Source organism: Myotis daubentonii, chromosome 8 (assembly GCF_963259705.1).
Source record: "Myotis daubentonii chromosome 8, mMyoDau2.1, whole genome shotgun sequence".
NCBI classification, from domain to species: domain Eukaryota; kingdom Metazoa; phylum Chordata; class Mammalia; order Chiroptera; family Vespertilionidae; genus Myotis; species Myotis daubentonii.
This window is the reverse complement of record NC_081847.1, coordinates 39775289-39795860: the sequence shown is the minus strand read 5'-3', so window position 1 is coordinate 39795860 and position 20572 is coordinate 39775289. Positions and strand designations below refer to the sequence as shown.

The following is a 20572-nucleotide window of genomic DNA, read 5'->3' as shown; positions in this document are numbered from 1 at the left end:
CCACCTTCACCACCACCACCTTCACCACCACCACCACCACCTTCACCACCACCACCACCTTCACCACCACCACCTTCACCACCACCACCTTCACCACCACCACCACCTTCACCACCACCACCTTCACCACCACCACCACCACCTTCACCACCACCACCACCTTCACCACCGCCACCTTCACCACCGCCACCTTCACCACCACCTTCACCACCTTCACCTTCACCACCACCACCTTCACCACCTTCACCTTCACCACCACCACCTTCACCACCACCACCACCACCTTCACCACCACCACCACCTTCACCACCACCACCTTCACCACCACCACCTTCACCACCACCACCACCTTCACCACCACCACCACCTTCACCACCGCCACCTTCACCACCACCTTCACCACCACCACCTTCACCACCTTCACCTTCACCACCACCACCTTCACCACCACCACCACCTTCACCACTACCACCTTCACCACCACCACCACCTTCACCACCACCACCTTCACCACCACCACCTTCACCACCACCACCTTCACCACCACCACCTTCACCACCACCACCACCTTCACCACTACCACCTTCACCACCACCACCTTCACCACCACCACCACCTTCACCACCACCACCTTCACCACCACCACCACCACCTTCACCACCACCACCACCTTCACCACCACCACCTTCACCACCACCACCTTCACCACCACCACCACCTTCACCACCACCACCTTCACCACCACCACCACCACCTTCACCACCACCACCACCACCTTCACCACCACCACCACCTTCACCACCGCCACCTTCACCACCACCTTCACCACCTTCACCTTCACCACCACCACCTTCACCACCTTCACCTTCACCACCACCACCTTCACCACCACCACCACCACCTTCACCACCACCACCACCTTCACCACCACCACCTTCACCACCACCACCTTCACCACCACCACCACCTTCACCACCACCACCACCTTCACCACCGCCACCTTCACCACCACCTTCACCACCTTCACCTTCACCACCACCACCTTCACCACCTTCACCTTCACCACCACCACCTTCACCACCACCACCTTCACCACCACCACCACCTTCACCACTACCACCTTCACCACCACCACCACCTTCACCACCACCACCTTCACCACCACCACCTTCACCACCACCACCTTCACCACCACCACCACCTTCACCACTACCACCTTCACCACCACCACCACCTTCACCACCACCACCTTCACCACCACCACCTTCACCACCACCACCTTCACCACCTTCACCTTCACCACCACCACCTTCACCACCTTCACCTTCACCACCACCACCTACACCACCACCACCTTCACCACCACCACCTTCACCTTCACCACCACCACCTTCACCACCACCACCTTCACCTCCACCACCACCACCACCACCTTCACCACCACCACCTTCACCTCCACCATCTTTACCACCATCTTCACTATCACCATCTTCCCCACTATCATCTTCACCAGCAGCAGCAGTATTATTGCTTTTGAGCTTGGCTGCTATCAAGGGGCCACTCTTAAGGTGTTACCAAGAAATAATCTACTTTAATAGTTCTGAATATTGAATACATGCCAACACTCCCCTCATACTATCACTTAATTGCAAAGAGAGTTGAACGATGGGTCTGGAAGGCTGGTGGGAAGCACACTGCCTGCATTGTCTCAGTAATCCTTGCTTCCTTGCTGATGAAGGTTTTTTACAGATGGTGAAACTGAGACTCAGAAAGGTCAAGTACTTTGCTCAAGTTCATACACCTGATCCAGCCTTAGAGCCAGAATGAAAACCCAAAAAGTTTGACTCTAAAAGCCATTGTATAATCCACGGTTACATATTTTGGTAACCATGCATTGATTTAAAAAAACAAAACAAAGCACAACTTTTGACCGTGCCTTCAGGTAAATGATCTCATTGTCGTGCCTTTGACTGAGAAACCAGCGTCTCCTACCTGAAGGCTGCACAGCCTCCTCAGTCTCCCCAAACTCCTGCCTCCACTCTGGTCTCTCCAGCCATTCCCACGCAGTCAGAGAGGTTGTTCTAAAGCACAGGTCAGGCAGGTGGCCCGGCCTGGAACCTTCCCTGGCTCTCCAGTGCCCTGAAGCCCAGCTTGCTTGGCTAGTGCGACAGGCTCAGGGGTGTCCTGCAGGCTGATGGCTTATTAATGGAAAACCAGCCCAATGAAGGGCCCCTTTCTCGGCTGTAGAAGTTGTGTGGGGCCAGGAGAATTGGGGTGAAGGCAGGTTTGGAGGACTGGCCAGTGCCTGCCGTCCATACCAGTTCCAGCCTCAGAGAATAGCTTGGCCGCCTCAGCAATTGCACATCTTTCGGGGGGGAACACCTGGAAGGGGGTTCAGAGTGGGCCGGGATGGGGAAGGAGGCCAGAGGGCTAAGAGAAGAGAGGGCTGGTGGGGAGAGGATGGCAGTTTCTTTGCAGGGACGAATGTTGGGGGAGAACAGAGGTAATCCACGCCGAGGTGGCGGTGTGCTGTGGGTGGGGGCGATGACCCTTTCTTCGCCTCTCACTGGGCTCCTCAGAAAAAGAGACATGCCTGGTTTTTAGAGCTGGAGTTGTGGTTTCACAGGGCTGGAAGGACTGCAGGGGGTCTGGTGAGGGCAGAAGTGTCCAGTGATGCATGAAGTGTGTGGACACGGAGGGCCCCTCCCGCTCTGACCGGAGCCCCTCCTACCTTGTCGTTCAAGGTCTTTTGGAGCGAAGACTCGATTTTCTTGTGGAAGAGTTGGATCAGCCACCTGGAGATTGACATGTGGGACATGCATGAGGTTCCCGGGTGTCCCTGGGCCGCCCCGAGAAGGTTGCCTCATCTGGGAAGCCTTCCTACCCCCTCCACATAGGCATAGGCACCCTGGTCCCTGGGATGCACTCACCCATTACACACCTCTGCCCCTGTGGGCTGGGGCCTGTTGATAAGGTTATTTCCTCATAGGGCGTGGCCGGGCCCCTGCCCGGCTCAGCCTCATTCCTGGCCACTCCCCTTCCCCTCTGCACTCCAGCCGCACGGCTCTGCCAGATCCTCTTGTGTCCTGTGCTTCCTCCCACTCCAGGGCCTTCGCACGTGCTGTTCCCTCTGCTAACACATCCCTGTCCCCAGCAATGAGCTCATTAACTCCTACTTATTCTTTTCATCTCAACTCAAATGTCATTTCATCAAGGAAGGACTGGCCAACCCCCAGACTAGTCAGATCCTCCTGTTCCATGTGTTTGCTCACTCTGTACCTCTTTTTTTTTTTTTCACTCTTACATCCTTTTTGCAATTCTCCGTGAGCTACTCATTAATGTAACGATCTGATTAATGTTTGTCTTCCCCACTGGGCTGGAGGCTTCAAGAGAACAGGGACTGTGTGGCTAAGAATCTGGGGCCAGAGGGTCTTGGGCCAAATCCCTTCTCAATCATCACTAGGTATGAAAACTCAGGTTATTTCCTATCCTTTCTGAGCCTGGGTTGTCGCCCCTGAAAATGGATTAACCTCAGTGTCATTGTGTGGACTGACTGAGGGGATGCAGGTGCTTAAAACAGCGCCAACTACGGTGCACGTCCAATCGCTGCCAGCTAGTTGGCTATTGCTACATTGGCATTGGCCACTGCTGTTTCTTGAGCACATTGCATAAGCCTGGTGCCCAGGATTCTTAGCAGATATGTGTTGACTGGCTGGCTGGCTGGCTACATGCCTGCAGTTTTGTGGTGAGGATTGTATAACGCGCTGCACATCCAGCGGTCAGCACAGAGCCTGGGGCAATAGAATGAGCTCAGCAAGTCTGCTGAATGCATGCTGAGTGAGCAAGTGCCCCCCGGAGGCAGGGACGGTGTCTGCTCCCTCAGAGGGCTCCTGTCCTCTCCCCTACACCCGAGGCCTCTAAACAAGGCCTGGCAGGAAGGTGACACTCAGGGCATGTTTTCTAAACTCAGGGATGATTAGGACAGTCCTCCTTGACGTCCCCCTGCCACCCACAGCCCCAGGAGGCCATACCCCAGGTGGCTGCCTGAGACGTGCACGTGGATGCTGTCTATGTGGTTGCTGCAGCCGGAGCAGGTGACGGTGGAGTGGCCTGAAGCGGGGTCACAGCTCAGGTTCAGACCAGCCGAAATGGAGACGCCTTCCACACTGACATCAAAGTTGCCGCTGGTTTTGCTGAAGGGAGACAAAGGGAAGGCTTGGAGCACGCACTTTGAACTCCAGGCTGATGCTAGAAGGTAGGTTTTGCTATTCCCTCCCTCCAGGTTCAGAGAGGGAGGCAGCGTGCTCACGGTCACACAGCAGCTGAGTGAAAGCTGGAGTCCACCCTGAAGTTTCCACCCATGTCCGCCGGGCAGAACCCTGCTCTCACCCACTGCCTCAGCCTCTGCCCATGCTGTGTAGCGTGGGGAGTATTTCTTCCCCTCTCTGAGCTTCCGTTGCCTCATCCGGAGCCTGCAGCAGCAGTGGGACACCAGCTTTGCCACTAAAAAGCTGGTTGTCTGGGGTCAATAACTTTAATCAATGAACGTTCTTGTTCCTTAGCGGAGTTCATAACGCCTCCCTTGGGGATGAGTTTTGGATAAGACGGTGGACATGAATGAAGTCAACTCTTCTACAATGTAATGAAGTCTTACTCTGTGTGTGTGTGTGTGTGTGTGTGTGTGTGTGTGATCAGTAAGTGAAATAATAGATACAAAAGAGCCCAAGTGAAGACCTCAGCCATTCTTGCTGTAGGGAACGGACAGACCTAGTGGTCCTTGTAAGGGAGGGCAGATTCACACTCTCCTCCATTTCCTCCCTGGATTCCCCACAAAGGAGAGAAGTTGCTAAAGTGACAGTGAGTCTGAGCCATCATTAGTGGACAGGGTCACTCATGTGGTGAGAGCCCAATATTTAGTTAGATTCAGGGTATAGCTTGGTTGATTTGCCAGAATCTTTTACCCCTTCCTGCATCTGTACCCTCCCCATTGCCTATGGTGTGTGTGGGGGGCAGGGGTGGAGGGATGTGCATCCATGCACTTGACCCTGGGTATAGTCCTGTGACTTGCTTTGGCCAATGGCATATGAGTAGAAGTGACCGTGGGCCAGTTCTGAGTCTAGACTTTAAGGGGAACTGCATGTTTCCTGTTGTCTTTTTGCATCTCCAAGAACATGCTCTGGGTAGTCCATTGGCCCTGAGAGGAGGAAGAGGTACAGGTGGAGAAGAGCCGCCTCAGCTAAGCCCAACCTAGATAGGGGAACCCCAGCCAACACATAGATGTGCAAGTGATAATATATGACTAACTGTTTTAAGCCACTGAGATAGCAATGTTTGTTGCACGACAATAGCTAACTGTTAAAGGGGTAAATTAAAGGTCCCACTTCACCTTCCATCCTAAGCCACATGCACTAACTCAGCCTTGCCAGTGTCCTGCATTGAGATGAGGACACATGTTCAGTTACTAAACGAGGGTTATGTTGAATCTTCTGTGAAAAATTCCCCCAGGAACCCCAAGAGGACAAGTGGTGACGGGCAAGGCAAAAACTGGGCATTCCCGAGATCCTGGCTCTCATCCCTTCCAAGTGTCGCTAAGAGCTTACCCACACACTTAACAACCCCAGGCTTGGAAACGCACATGAAATTCTTGCCTGCCTTCCATTTCCCGCTGATCTTGACACTGGCATCTGTCACGGAGAGAGCCAGGCCCTCGCTGGGCAACAGTCTTATCTGGGAACTGGGCAGCTGGACTTCACGGATAACCAGGCTGCGAAGAAGAAATGTTTGTTAGCCTGGGGGTCCCACACAAGGACTCAGCCAGTGGTTCATGTAGAATCACCCTTCCCACCCAAGCCCTTCACCCCACCCACCCCACCCCACCCAGACGCTATGAAAGCAGCCCTGGGAGCCCTGGGCACTGGGCAGGGTGGCAAAGCTTTGAAGTCAGACAAATCTGTATTTGAATCCTGCCTTTACATGTACTATTGTGTAACCCTGGGCAGGTCACTGAATCATCCTTGAGCCTCAGTTTCCTCATTTGTAAAATGGGCACAATAAATTCTGTCTTGCATGGTGCGTGACGATCAATAAAGATAAATGTTATCCAATTTACTACAAGTTCTGTAAAGGGATGAGATGTGTCTGTCTTTTTTCACTATTGTAGCAAAGCCTACTGTGTCAGACACATAGTAAGTGCTCAAAAATATTTGTTGAGCCCTAGCTGGTTTTGCTCAGTGGATAGAGTGTTGGACTGCGGACTGGAAGGTCCCAGGTTCGATTCCAGTCAAGGGCACATGCTTGAGTTTCGGGCTCGATCCCCAGTGGGGGGCGTGCAGGAGGCAGCCGATCAATGACTCTCTCTCGTTATTGATGTTTCTATCTCTCTCTCCCTCTCCCTTCCTCTCTGAAATCAATAAAAATATATTTAAAAAAATATTTGTTGAATGAATAGGTGCATAAAATTCTCTACAGAACATTGTGGGTCTTCCACCAGCACCCACACCCCCTTACTGCGTTTACAGAGCTGTCATTTAACTTTTCTGTGTTGCTCCAAAGAAAGCTGACTTTGCCTCCATCTTCAGGGGGGTCACGCTTAGGATCTGGGCATAAGCTAATTAGCAGATTCTATTCCTCAGACCACGATGCGTGGTTCAGGAGTCTGTACTTAACCTGAGATACACCAGAGTGAATCTCAGGGTTTTTGCTTGAGTTGCCAGGAGAAGGGGCTCTCCTTCCCCAGGACTCGCAGGACTTCACCTTGCCTCTTGGAGAAGACACCTGCCTGAGAGTTAGACCTGCCCACGGAAGTGATGCCCAGGGTGGCCAGAGAGAAACAGGTGCAAGGACATGTGAGTCCGCCTCCAGCTGACCTGAAGCTAGCCTACTCCAGGGGCCTCTCAGCCATGTGAGCCAGTAATTTCTGCCTAGGTCCTATTGGATTAGGTTCTCTGTCCTTAAACCCTCTCCCCCCAAATCCTAATTGATATAGGGGCCTACCACAGAGTGTTGGGGTTCGTGACACGTCCCCCGGGGAGTCACGGTGAGCGCCTGGAAGACAGTTTTTATGGCGGAAGCTTGGGGGACTCCACTCTGAGTTAGGAGTGTGTGGCCCTGTGGTTCTAGGCTTCGGTGGCCCCGGGACACTACCAAGCCCTGCTACTGACGATTGAGCTCGGCGGGCCTCACCTGTAGAAGCGATATTCCCCTTTCCCCAGGAACTTGATCTTAAAGGTCCCTGAGAAAGAGGGAACCTCCATCTTCTCCAGCTCCTTCTGCAGCGTGGCCACTCCCTGCTGGCGGGCTGAGGGGAGAGAGCGGGAGTTATTGTCAGGGCACAGCCTGGGAGCCTGGGTCCTGTCCATCGCAGGACAGTGGGATTGAAAAGGTCTAAAGCTACAGTTTTCTGTAAAGGGCCAGAGAGTAGATAGTTTTGGCTCTGTGGCTATTACTGTCTCTGTCACAACCACTCAACTCTGCTCTTATTGGCCCAAAGCAGCCATGGACAGTATGGAAATGATGGGTGTGGCTGTGTTCCAATACAACTTTATGGACGTTGAAATTTCAATGTTGTATAATTTTCACATGTTGTGAGATATTATTCTTCCTTTGGCTTTTTTCACTGTTTAAGAATGTAAACGTCATTTTTAGTTCTTAGGCCACACAAAAACATGCGGTGGGCCCTAGCTGGTTTGTCTCAGTGGATAGAGCATCAGCTTGCAGACTGAAGGGTCCCGGGTTCGATTCCAGTCAAGGGCACATGCCTGGATTGCGGGCTGAATCCCCAGTGTGGGGCATGCAGGAGGCAGCCAATCAATGATTCTCTCTCATCATTGATGTTTCTGTCTTTCTCTCCCTCTCCCCACCTCTCTGAAATCAATAAAAACATATTTTAAAAATTGCGGTGGCCCAGATTTGGCCTGCAGGCTGTGGTTTGCCAAGCCTTGATCTAAAATATCACCCCTAAACACCCAGTCATGCATCATATGGGTATTGATTGCACATATACTCTGTGCCTAGCTTTGTGCTGTGCCCTCACAGGTATCCATCTCTCTGGCTTTTGGACTATGTCTCTATAGGGCCTCTGCATGTGCCAATCCTGTTGCTTGGTCAAAGAACGAATAAAAAGGCAAACAATATGTGAGAAGGAGTAATTTGTAAAATGAGGGATCCCAGGCTTTGTGCTTTCCAAGAACTAGTTAATAAATAATAATAATAATAATAATAATCCTATCTAATAAAAGAGAAACATGGTAATTGGTGTACGACCGCTACCCTTCCCATTGGCTAATCAGGGAGATATGCAAATTAACTGCCAGCCAAGATGGTGGCCAGCAGCCAGGCAGCTTAAACTGAACATGAGGCTTGCTTGCTTCAGTGATGGAGGACTGCAATGTTCCCCGCCTGCTTTGCCGGCCTCTGAGCTGGCAGTTTGAAACATAGTTACAAAAATAGAAGCTAAACAAAACCCTAGAAACCAGCTTCCAGCTAGCTGGGATCTCAGACCTGGAGTTGATACAGAGTTTCGATTGTAGAACCTAAACAAACCAGATACATGCTTTCAGGAGTGGAGGCCTAAGAGCTGGAGCCTCAGAGCTAAAGCTGGCTCAGAATAAAAAAAAGAAAAAAAAAAGAAAAAAAGGAGCAGTTGGGAGCTTCAGTCCCAGCCTGAAAACAGCCCTCAGCCCCTCACCCAGACTGGCCAGGCACCCCAGTGGGGACCCCCACCCTGAAGGGTGTGTGACCAGCTGAAAACAGCCATCATCCCCTCACCCAGGCTGGCCAGGCACCCCAGTGGGGACCCCCACCCTGATCCGGGACACCCTTCAGGGCAAACCAGCTAGCCCCCACCCATGCACCAGGCCTCTATTCTATATAGTAAAAGGGTAATAAGCCTCCCGGCACCGGGATCAGCGTGACAGGGGGCAGCGCCCAAACCCCCTGATCACCCTGCGGCTCTGTGTGTGACAGGGGGTGGGGCCACAACCTCCCTATCGGCCCTGCTCTGTTCGTGACAGGTGAAGGTGCCCCAACCCCCTGATCAGCCCTGCTCTGTGCCTGATAGGGGGGAGCTCCCCAACTTCCTGATCTCCCTGCGGCTCTGTGTGTGACAGGGTGCGGCGCCCCAACCCCCTCCCCCCCCAACGGGCCCTGCTCTGTGTGTGACAGGGTAGAGCCATAACCTCCCCATCGGCCCTGCCCTGAGTGTGAGAGTGGCGGCGCCCCAACCCCCTGATCGGCCCTGCTCTGTGGGTGATAGAGGGTGGCGCCCCAACCCCCTGATCCCCCCTGCTCTGTGTGTGACAGGGGGCAGTGCGCCAACTCCCCTATCGGCCCTACTCTGTGCGTGACAGGGGGGAGCTCCCCAACCCCCTGATGGGCCCTGCTCTGTGCGTGACGGGGGGAGCTTCCCAACCCCCTGATCGGCCCTGCTTTATGCGTGACAGGGGGGAGCTCCCCAACCCCCTGATCGACCCTGCTCTGTGCGTGACGGGGGGAGCTCCCCAACCCCCTGATCGGCCCTGCTCTGTGCGTGACAGGGGGCAGCGCCCCAACTCCCTGATCGGCCCTGCTCTGTGCGTGACAGGGGGTGGCGCCACAACATCCCCATCAACCCTGCCTTGAGTGTGACAGGGGGCGGTGCCCCAACCCCCCAATCGGCCTTAGCCTGAGCATGACTGAGGGTGGCATCACAACCTCCCAATCCACCCTGCTCTGTGCATGACAGGGGGTGGCACCCCAACTCGCCAATTGGCCCTGCTCTGAGCCCGACCAGGGGCTGCATCTAGGGATTGGGCCTGCCCTCTGCCACCCAGGAGCAGGCCTAAGCCAGCAGGTTGTTATCTTCCGAGGGGTCCCAGACTGCGAGAGGGCACAGGCTGGGCTGAGATACCCCCCTTCCCCCCCGAGTGCACAAATTTTTGTGCACGGGGCCTCTAGTAATAATAATAATAATAATAATAATAATAATAATAATAATAATAATAATCAACACTAATAAAAGAGAAAAATGGTAATTGGCGTACGACGATACCCTTTTCATTGGCTAATCAGGGCTATATGCAAATTAACTGCCAACTAAGATTGGCAGTTAACTGTCAACAAGATGGCGGTTAATTTGCATATGTAGGCACAATGCAGGGAGGTGAAAGGGAAAGCAGGAAGAAGCCCCCTGCCACTGACAGTGATCAGAAACCCAGGGGGGAGCTAAGAGCTGGGGGGCAGGGCAAAGGCGGCCCTGGGGCCGCCTTTGCCCTGCCCCCCAGCCATGATTGGAGAATCAGGTGCCTCTTCCGCCCTGGCCAGTGATAGCAGGAAGTAGGGGTGGAGCCAGCGATGGGAGCTGGGCACGGTCGAAGCTGGCAGTCCCAGGAGCTAGGGGCCCCTTGCCTGGGCCTAAAGTGAAGCCCACGATCACGGGGCCGCTGCAGCTGTGGGTCCCCGCTGCCCGGGCCGGACGCCTCAGCCAGAGGCATCCTGCAGGGGCAGGGGCGGAGCCCGCGCAATCGCGGCGCCCCCTGCTGCCACTGCAGGTCCCCGCTGCCCGGGCCGGATGCCTAGGCCAGAGGCGTCAGTCCTGGGCAAGGGGCCAATCCTGCGATTGGAGGGTGATGGGGGTCAACGCCTGAGGGCTCCCAGTATGTGAGAGGGGGCAGGCTGGGCTGAGGGACACTCCCCCACACACACACCCAGTGCACGAATTTCGTGCACCGGGCCCCTAGTAATAATAATAATAATAATAATAATAATAATAATAATAATAATAAACATCTATCAACCTCTCTGTTTCCCGCACTGTTCTGGGCCTTGGACATGCATCAAGTTACTGAATCAGAACAATCCTAGGAAGTAGGTCCATTGTCACCCCCAATTCTCAGATGAGAAAACTGAAATTCAGAAAGGTGGCCACACAGCTGACAAGTGATGAAGCAGGATTTGAATCCAGGCCTTCTGGTCCCAGAGCCTGTACCCTGGGATGAGCCTTCTGGGGGGTCAAAAGTAAATAACACACACACATTGTCACTACCGGGGGGCGGGGTGGGGGGGAGTGGTGTGGGCTGGCCAGGATCTGTGGGTTGGCAGTGGCCAGGTCATGAAGGGTCTCCAATGCCATGCCCAGGGGTCAGGGCATCTGAGGGCAGTAGGGAACCACTGACTAGTGTAAGTAAGGAGGGGGACACAAGCAGGTCGTCTGCATTTCAGAAAACCCGCTGTGGTTTCCACATGGGGTGTGAGTAGAAGGGGAAGCAGGGCTGCTGTGACAGAATCTGGAGACTTTCTGGTTTAAAGGCTGAGCCCAACCTCTGCTCCTGGCGAGCCCTCAGGGCCACCCAGCACTGTTCAGAGAAGGGCCGTACTCCTTTCCCCTGGGGGTTCAGAGGTATCCGGCCTGTGTCGGGGTAGGAATTCAGGGATGAGAGACCAGGTCCCCCTGAGCCGGGACCTGATGCAGCAGTGGAAACCAGAGCCTGAGGTTCTGCCTTCTTGGTCTATGTCTCCACTCTTCTGCAGTTCATCATTCTGCCACTGGGAGGCAGCATCGAGCAGCTCCACTAGGGGACATCAGACAGGACCAGAGCTCAAATCCAGGCGGCCCTCTGGCCTACCCAGTCAGTGCCTTCTCCAAGTTTCAGTTTGCTCATCGTTAACGTTGCTAGTAACAGTATGCTCCACCCAGGGGGACATGAAGATGAGACGAGATGATGTGTGTAAAGCTCCTCGCTCAGAGGTGAGCGGGTCAGCAGGAGCCGCTTCCTGCCCCGCACTCCTCTATCTGGGGCTGGATGAGTGGCCTGGGGGACCCAGATGGGCAGTGTGCACAGTATGGCCGCCAAGCCCTGCCCTGGAGGTGCCATTAAGAAGGGCTCTCCCTATGCTCCCTCTGCCCCTCCCCCTGCCCACTCAGCCTCTTCGCTGCCTGAGCTCTGCCCACGCTGAAGATGGGGCCAGTGACCTGTAGGCAAATGACAGGGCTGAGAGCAAGCTGGGAAAGAAAGTAAAGCGCCTACACGCCGGAGTTGAGGTTTGGGCAGAGGGAAGGCGGGTCCCATGAAGATGAAACCCTTGGGGGTCCGGGCCCTGGACTTGGAGTCCTCCAGGCCCCGCACTCCGGTCCCAGTTCTGCTACTGCCCGACCCTGTGATCTCGGGCAGTTCTCCTTGCCTCTGTTTCTTCATACAGATGGGTGAAGGGCCTACTTTGAGGAGCTGTGAGCATGCCATGCACTGGAGTTAAAGGGCTGCATACAGCTGGTGCTCAGTGAATGCTCCTGGGGGGTGGGAGAGGAGGGAAGGAAGGCCTACCGTAGTCCAGGCCCTTCTGGGTGATCCTGGCCACGATGCCAGGGTTGGTGGTCTCCGTCACCGCTGTGCCCAGGGCAGCCAGCACCATCAGGGCTGCCCACCTCGGTGTGTTGTCAGGGCCCCGGGCCATGTCTTCGTCCTCCGGAGCTGGCAACGCCTCAAGGTCTTGGCAAGGAACTAGGGACCTACAAAGGAGCCGGCTGGGGAAACGCAAGTTACACCAGAAGCTAGAAAGGAGGAAGGAACTGGGGTGGGGGTGGGAAAGGGGGAGGACGGCTGCCTGCGGTTCCCCACCGAGATTGGGGCCACAGCCCCAGAGGCAGCCAGAAGTGGAGTCTGGGAGGTGTGTGTGGTGTGGGGAGTGTGTGTGTGTGTGTGTGTGTAAGGCTCTGGCAACATTCCCATCCCCCTCTCTGAGCCCACCCGCAGCCCTTCATTTAAGCCTAAATTTTAAGGACTTCTTGGGAGCTGGGTGGTGGGTACATCAGACAGAGCTCAGTATACTTTTCTTTTTTTCCTGTCCTATTGAGGCATAACTGACCTATATAATAAAAGGATATATATACATACAACATAATGATTTCTTTTAGAGATTCAGTTCTTTTTATTCATTTTTTTAAGAGGGAGAGAGAGAGAGGAAGGGGGAGAGAAAGAAACATTGATTTGTTGTTCTACGTCTCTATGCATTCATTGGTTGATTCCTGTATTTGTCCTGACCAGAAATGGACGCTCTAACCAACTGAGAGCTCCCTGGCCAAAGCCAACATAATGATATGATGTAGGTTTACATTGTGAATGATTGCCACAACCAAGCTGACACGTCCAGCATCTCACGTCATTATACGTTTGTTGTGTGTGGTGAGGACGCTTAAAATCTACTCTCTTAGCAAATTCCAAGTATGCAATATCGTATTCTTAACTATCGTCGCCATGCTGTACATCAGACCCCCAGGACTTACTCATTTTACAGCTGAAAGTTACATTTTTCCTTCTGCTTTTGATTTTTTATTTCCTCGATATTTTCCATAGTGAACCATTTAAGAAAATAGAACCTTTAGTGTTTTCCTGTCCTGAGAGGCGGTAGCGATAATGATTAAATGCTTGAATTTGGAAGTCCAGTATCTTAGTGTGATTTTAAATCTTAGCCCTGCCACTCGGTGGTTAGATCTTGGTCAAGGCCCTTAACCTCACTGAACCTCAATTTCCTCTTCTGTAAAGTGGGGACAGTCAGGGTACTCTCCCTCCCTGCGTGACTGTGAAGGCAGAAGAGGCTTTAAACCACGTGCACGCCAATGTCCCTACATCATAAACACAGATGATAGCTACTCATGTCATTCTGACCTTAACGGTAATCCATGGTCATTGGCCAAAATTTGAGAAATAATAAAAAATGTCCTGCAGTCCCCATTCTGGAGACAACAAGCAGAGTGTTTTAGAGTACTTCACCTCCCCCGCTCCTTTTCTTGGTAAACATAAATAGAGTGTGTGCTTTCTTAACAAAGAGAAATGGGATCACACTGGTCAGTTTTGTAAAGTTCTCTTTTTTTCTCTCTCAATAAACAGTATGGAGTGAATGTTCTCCCTGAGCACTAAATATTCTTCTACGTGCATCATATTTCATTTCTTCCTCATCCCACAGTTTTCTTCATCAAGTGTTCATTTTATTCCTTTTACCCCTTCTTTTGACAGATGTGGGAACGGAGGCTTTGAGAGAAGTGTTTTTCCCACAGTCATGCAGCCAGCTGCTAGCAGAGCTGGGATTCAGACCCGCCAGATACATTCCACACTAGCCTGAGTCCTTCAGTGCCTTGGGGATTGGGGGCGGGGGGTGGGGGGGGAGGAAGATGTAGACACAATCCCCCCAATCCCCAGCTTCCTAGACTGGTCTCTGTCTGCTGAGCTCCTGCCCCTCCCTTTGCAGCAACCTCAGGCCCTGGGTGGGCAGGAACCCTGCAGGGCAGCCAGCTCCGTCTCCATGGTGATGAGAGAAGGGGGTGGGTCCTCAGGGGAGACCAGCTTCTCTCCTGCTGGGTCCCCATCAGCCCCCTGGAGCCCTGTCTCCCCCGACTTTGATTTTATGAGTCTAATGAAGCCTGCGAGGAGCCAGGAAGACGGGAGACTTCCCGAGTGTCTTCTCTTTTTCCTTTCTCTTTGCCTGGTTCCTTTTTTTTTTTTTTTTTAAAGGGCAGAATGGGGAAACATTTATTTATAATTATTATTTTTTTAAATATATGTTATTGATTTTTTTACAGAGAAGAAGGGAAAAGGATAGAAAGTTAGAAACATCGATGAGAGAGAAACATTGATCAGCTGCCTCCTGCACACTCCCACCGGGGATGTGTCTGCAACCAAGGTACATGCCCTTGACTGGAATCGAACCTGGGACCCTTCAGTCCGCAGGCCGATGCTCTATCCACTGAGCTAAACCAGTCAGGGCTGCCTGGTTCTAAAAGGGCTTCCTTCATGCTCCCATCCACAACAAGACCCTTCTGGCTTGCTTAAGAATGAAAAACGTGGCTGCACAGCATGGACTTTGTTCCAGAGGCTCCACATGCATTACCTCCAAGCCTAAAACCACACAGGAGGGAGGGGTAATTGCTCCGTTTGGAGATGAGGGACCTGCGGCTCAGAGTGATTGTGTCCTTACAATGTTGACTTTTTCCAGAAGAAAGTGCACTGGGTTTGGAGCCTGCAGACCTGCACAGTCCCAGCCAGGCTACCTACGCTGGGTGTGACTCTGGTCAAGTCCTCTGACCCTTCTGAAACTTGGGGAAACTGCCTGTCGTGGGGGTCGTTCTGAGGCTTAAACGAGATAATAGGTATGAAGCAATCTGTATGGAGAAGGTGTTGAGTTAATCACCCCACCTTCAGGAAAACATGCTAGTGGCACCACAGGCTGAGCTCTCAGCGCTCCGGTCTTGGGTTTGGGTGGGATACATGCAGAGAGAGAGGCGTTCATGGCTCACATGGCCTCGGCGAGCCGGCGGGGGCAGCTGGGCCGTGTGACTCGGCCGGTCCCAGCACAGCACAGCAGTCAAGAGCTGGGCTGGGGTCATACAGACGTAGGCGTGAATCCCAGCTTCCACTTTCTTGCTGTGTGAGTTTGAGCTTAACCTTGCTGAACTGCAGTTTCCTCATTTGTCCCCACTCTCCATTCTCAGCCCAGGCCCTTCTCCACGGAGGCCCCACAAGTCTCTCCTTCCCCCTTAGGCCTGGCTTCTCCTGCTCTTTCTCTCCTTCGCCCACCCTGTCCTGCCTCCTCTGTGTCTGGCTTCCAGTGTATATTGTTGGTCATTTTCTGATCCTGGATGAGGGATGCAAGAGTAGGAGGGGCTCATGGTGGGCCCTGGGGGTGGAGGGGTGGAGGGGAGTGGGCCCTCCAGAGATCTGACCTCATATCTAAAGGGCAATCAGACATTTTGCACTATCGAGATAACCTCTTATTGGGGTATCTCTCCTACCTGGTTATGCTAAAATTGTCTGTCGCCTGAGCCTTGAGTCTCATAAAAGGACCCCTTTGGGTACCCTGGTCCTGGAAGATCTTTCTTATGGCATTATTATTATTATTATTATTATTACTACTAGAGCCCAGTGCACGAATTTGTGCACAGGTGGGGTCCCTCCGCCTGGCCAGAGATGGGGGCCTATCGGGCTGTCTTGCCCAGTCCCAATCCGGGCCAAAGGGGGCTGGCCGGCTGGGGAGGGGCCGCAGGAGGTTGGCCAGCTGGCAGGGGAGGGACCGCTGGAGGGCTCCAGGGCATGTCCGGCCCTCTCACCCAGTCCCGACAGGCCGGACCCCAGCAGCAAGCTAACCTAATGGTCAGAGCGTCTACCCCCTTGTGGTCAGTGGACATGATAGCAACTGGTCGAGCAGTCAACCAAAAGGTCCATTGATCAGTTGGACACTTAACATATTATGCTTTTATTATGTAGGATTATTGCAGTCCAGAGTGGATCACAAGATATATTTAATAGTGGATAAATGAAAGAAGGATCAGAACCCAGAGCATACATTCCAGACAATAAATGTTTGGAGCCTGAGAAGGGCAAGCTCAGCCTGACCTGGTGATCCCCTCGGGCTTCCAGGAGGCCCGAATCAACCTTGGTCCTGGGGGTGAGGGTGGGTGAGTGGTGGGAACCCACCTTGTGCTTCAGGGCTGAGACTGCAGGCATTGACTTTGCATGAAGAACTGAGGGAAAGAACAGAAAAGAAGTCGCTGGGGGTGTGGTGAGGGGGTGGCAGAGGGGAGAGAGCCGCACTCTCACTTCTCCTTTCTCTCTGGAAACTGCAGAACTTGGCCCTTGTGACAGCTTTGGCTCCAGCAGGCTGGGCCTCCTCCAGCCTCAGGAGGATCACAGGAAGTATAAGCAACACTTGCCAAATGTCCCAGGGCCTCCAACACCCAGGCCATTTCCCTCGTCACATTGGGAAATAGGTGTGTGCTCAGCCAGCCCCAGGGGCCGAGGGCTGGCCCCAAAGGGAGTGCTGCTGGTAAAGAGCAAACTGCTCCCTTGCCTGGCCCTGCCCAGTCTGGGGACACAGACAGACCAGAACCAGAGGGAGGGCGGTGAGGAATGGCCTGGCTTTGAGCCCTGGCTCGCCTGCACATGGCTCTGTGAACTTGGAAGCGTCTTTGCTCCTCTCTGAGCTCCAGGGTCCTCACCCATAAGAGCTGTCCCATCTTTGGAGGGCTTAAACCACTCCGGAAACCAAGGCAAACCGTTGGCTAATCAGCCATCCCTGAAAGTTGGTCTTATTGGCTCCATTTCACAGATGAGAAAAGTGAGGCTCAGAGAAGTTAAGTAGCTTGTTTAAAGCCACACAGCAGAGAAGTGGCAAAGGGATGCTGAGGGCTTCAAAATGAGGGAAGGGAGCACTTCCTGTTGGGTTGTGCGATGGAGGTGACTATGGAATGCTCCCTTGAGCTGAAGGTGGGGGAAGGGAAGACCAGGTGGAGGAAACAACTTAAGCAAAGGCACAGTGGGTTAGAATTCCCAGGGGCTTCAGTGTGGGATTATAAATTGGGGGAGGTGTCGGGGGGGGGGGGGGCGGGTAGGGGGTGGGGGCTGGGCCATGGGATCATAATGTGAACTTGTTCTTGGAACCCAATGACCCCCAAGTTTTTCAAGTAGGAAGGTCTGCCCATGATAGTAGTTAAGTTTGCAGCTAGTAGGTTGAGAAAAAGCCACTGCAAATTTAGCAACTCTTTTAAATGCATTTTCATTTCTCTAGCTCCAGGTTTACAGACATTTGAAATGTGGAGAGCCAGAGGCATGTTAGATGACATTTGATAGTGTTTGGCTAAGGGACCTCTAAATGCTCCCAAAACTTGCCCTGCCAGTTCCCTGCCCCCTGGTTCCCACTACACCTGGGGAGCTGAACCCAGAGATTATCATGTTCAGAAACAAAGTACTGATTCATGATCAACTGGGCCAGTGGCCAATGGCTGAGGCTGGGCAGGAGCACAGAAGGCTTGGGACTGGCCTCTTCCCACTGCCCACTCCTCCTCCCAGCCTGGAGCAGGCCAATCCCTGGACGACTGGCTTGGTGGAGGGTGTGGACAAGAAAGGGGCCACATACTAAACCTGACAACTCAGGGGAGGCCTACTTGGTGGCCTTACAAACGCAGAGACCTAAAGTAACCACATGGGATGGCCTGGAATTAAAACTTTCTAACTAAAAGCAGTTCATGGAGGGTAGTCATGTCCTAGGCCAGTATTTTTTCCTAACAAAGATCAATCTTTGCCTTAACTGAGCCTGTCTGCTGTCTTTTTTTGCACCTACAATAACACATCTGATAACATACCTTTGGAATATCAAAGTAATTTCCTTCCCCACCCCTTCCCCCATCCCACACACAACCACCACACCAGAGCAGATAGCACAGATCCCCTCACTGTTATTAGTATCATGTTAATTGTTAACTGTTAACTATTCCATATGCGCCTATGTGAAAGTATGTTTATTCGTTTTACTTTTTATCCCATCCTAGACATTTCCCCTTCCTCCACCACCTCCTTTGCTCTCTTCCACTTCCCTAATCTATCACCAATGGATTTCATATAACCCCCTTCCATCTTCCTCTGATTCTGCTGTATAAAATAAGTGTTAAATCTGCCATTTTCTGGAGCATTTCCTCAATCTGTTGAGATTTTGCTTCCCAGCAATTGTCAGTTTGGCACAAATAAATTCATAAAAAATTCTTACAGGTTTGGACGTTTCTTACTTGACATCTACTTGGCGTAGTGCAATGGGACTCAAAGACGCCCACCCGGACCACGGTGCAGAGATGGAGCTGGACCAGCAGGGCCCACCTGCCCTACCAGCTCCTTGCTTTGCATCGTGTGAGTTTCCTTGGAATGCTGGACCTCCCTGTTTTAAGGTAAGAGGCCCTGATTTTATTTGAGCCGTATTTTAAAATCCTTGAGGTAGAGCTCAAGGTTGAGAGGACCTAAGCTAAGGCAAGACAGGAGCAATAATGGGTGGCTGGTATTGTTTGGGTTTTCAATTATAATTGTTTTCTGAGCGTCTGAACAAAAGCCTTTTACTGCACTAATAAGAACCTGAACACATTCAGCTACAAAGATAAGGGGCACTTCCACCCTCCTTCTCGAGTCTAAGGTATTCTTAGGTGACTAAGAATCTTTGTGGCAGTGTCAGGGGTTATCCCCCATGATGTGCAGGAGCCCATAGAGAATTCCATCTCAACTGTAATTAATCAATTGACTCATCCAGGGATGCACACATAAAGGTTGTTTACCTAGTGCTCTGAGTCCTGGGCTGTGTGAGACAGCCAGGGAGAGAAACTGGAACATGTAAGAGGGTTGAATGGGACTCTGGTGGTAACAGCCGCTCAGAGCTCAACACATAAGTAGCACACTTCAACCCACCACACAATATCCCTAGAAATTTGTTTAGACTTTGCAGGTATCCAAAGAAAACTAAAATTAACATGGGAAATTGTGCCTCCAAGGCCAAAAATTCCCAGCCCAGCTCCCATTAATACTCCTGCGGATACACAATAAATAGGAAGCCTTTATTTGCAAGTACTTACAGAAATGGGAAGACTTCACTAGAAATTATATCAATTAAAATGATCAAAATGGAGGGATTTGGGGCACCTAAATTAATTTTTGCATGCAAAATTAGAAAATGCTGGCTCTAGCCCTGGCCTAGTAGCTCAGTTGGTTAGAGTGTCATCCCAATACACCAAGGTTGCAGGTTCAATTCCCAGCCAGGACACATACAAGAAGCCACCAATGAATGCATAAATAAGTGGAATAACACATCTCTATCTCTCTGTCTCTCTCACTGTCAAATCACTATTTTTTTTTAATAAAAAAGAAAAGAAAATGCCTACTCTAAAATTAATCTGAATGAATAGGAAACACATACCTTGATTGGAAATTAGAAGCTTCTAGGAGGGGCACAAATACATTCTTTTTTTTAAAAAAAGTTAATAAGAAATTTTAGCAACTGGCTCTGAACTAAAGAAGACTTCTGAAACTAATAAATGCCAACACTCCGTTCCTTCCCTTTCTACAGCTCCTCCACTATATCCCTTGCTCTCTGAACTTCCTTATCTGGACTTGCCCTCCCCTTCCCTTCTCTCCTTCTATCTCCTCTATGTCTCCTCCACTACCACTCTCTACTGACCTAAGGGAAAGTGAGAAGAGGAATTCAGACAAACATAATCCATGAATTCTAGAAGCTCCCTGTGGAGAAAAGCTGGTCTCAGGCAGAGGGGAACCAGCAATTGTATGCATTCTTTGGACTAGACCAGAATTAAGGGCTCTGCCTAAAGATCTCCCCAGTTTTCTCCAGGACCCTGATAGACAACAAAGGTAATGTAACAGTTAGAACATGTGATCCTAGCTATTCTGACCTATTCTAATTAATATACTTACTGGTTTCTGGGAGCAAGAGAAACAGAATTACTAACTAGGGTATTCACTGGAAACGCTTGTAGAGGAGTATCTTTTTTTATTATAGAAAGCCAGGTCATCTTAAGAAGGATTATAGGAAACTGAAATGGATTTAATAAGAGAGAAGAAACAGAAACAAGCTTATGATTGCTCTGAGGACTATAAGAGAGCATTTCCCCTTCTCCTTACCAACAGTTTAGGAGAAATTAAAATTACCATAAAAAGCAGAAATAACTGTGGCCCTTATAGATACTGGGGCTTGTAGATAAACAGCATGTTTATCTTTCAGTCGTCCCAGTTGTGGGAGATTTGCTGCCATAAAACCAGCATGACATAGGCCCATAATGACA

General features: G+C 51.7%; 1 protein-coding gene across 1 annotated transcript in view; it reads right to left on the bottom strand.

Annotated features, from left to right (window-relative positions):
• Window positions 1-12525, bottom strand: part of BPI (bactericidal permeability increasing protein) — a 32066-nt gene extending 19541 nt beyond the window's left edge. The window contains exons 1-5 of the mRNA XM_059706126.1: window positions 12297-12525; window positions 7183-7297; window positions 5636-5764; window positions 4032-4193; window positions 2732-2795 (exon numbers count right to left, since the gene is read on the bottom strand). Of these exons, the coding sequence (XP_059562109.1) occupies window positions 2732-2795; window positions 4032-4193; window positions 5636-5764; window positions 7183-7297; window positions 12297-12426 (600 nt within the window). The 5' untranslated portion in view covers window positions 12427-12525. The remainder of the gene's footprint in view (window positions 1-2731; window positions 2796-4031; window positions 4194-5635; window positions 5765-7182; window positions 7298-12296) is intronic.
• Window positions 12526-20572: the final 8047 nt, after the last annotated feature.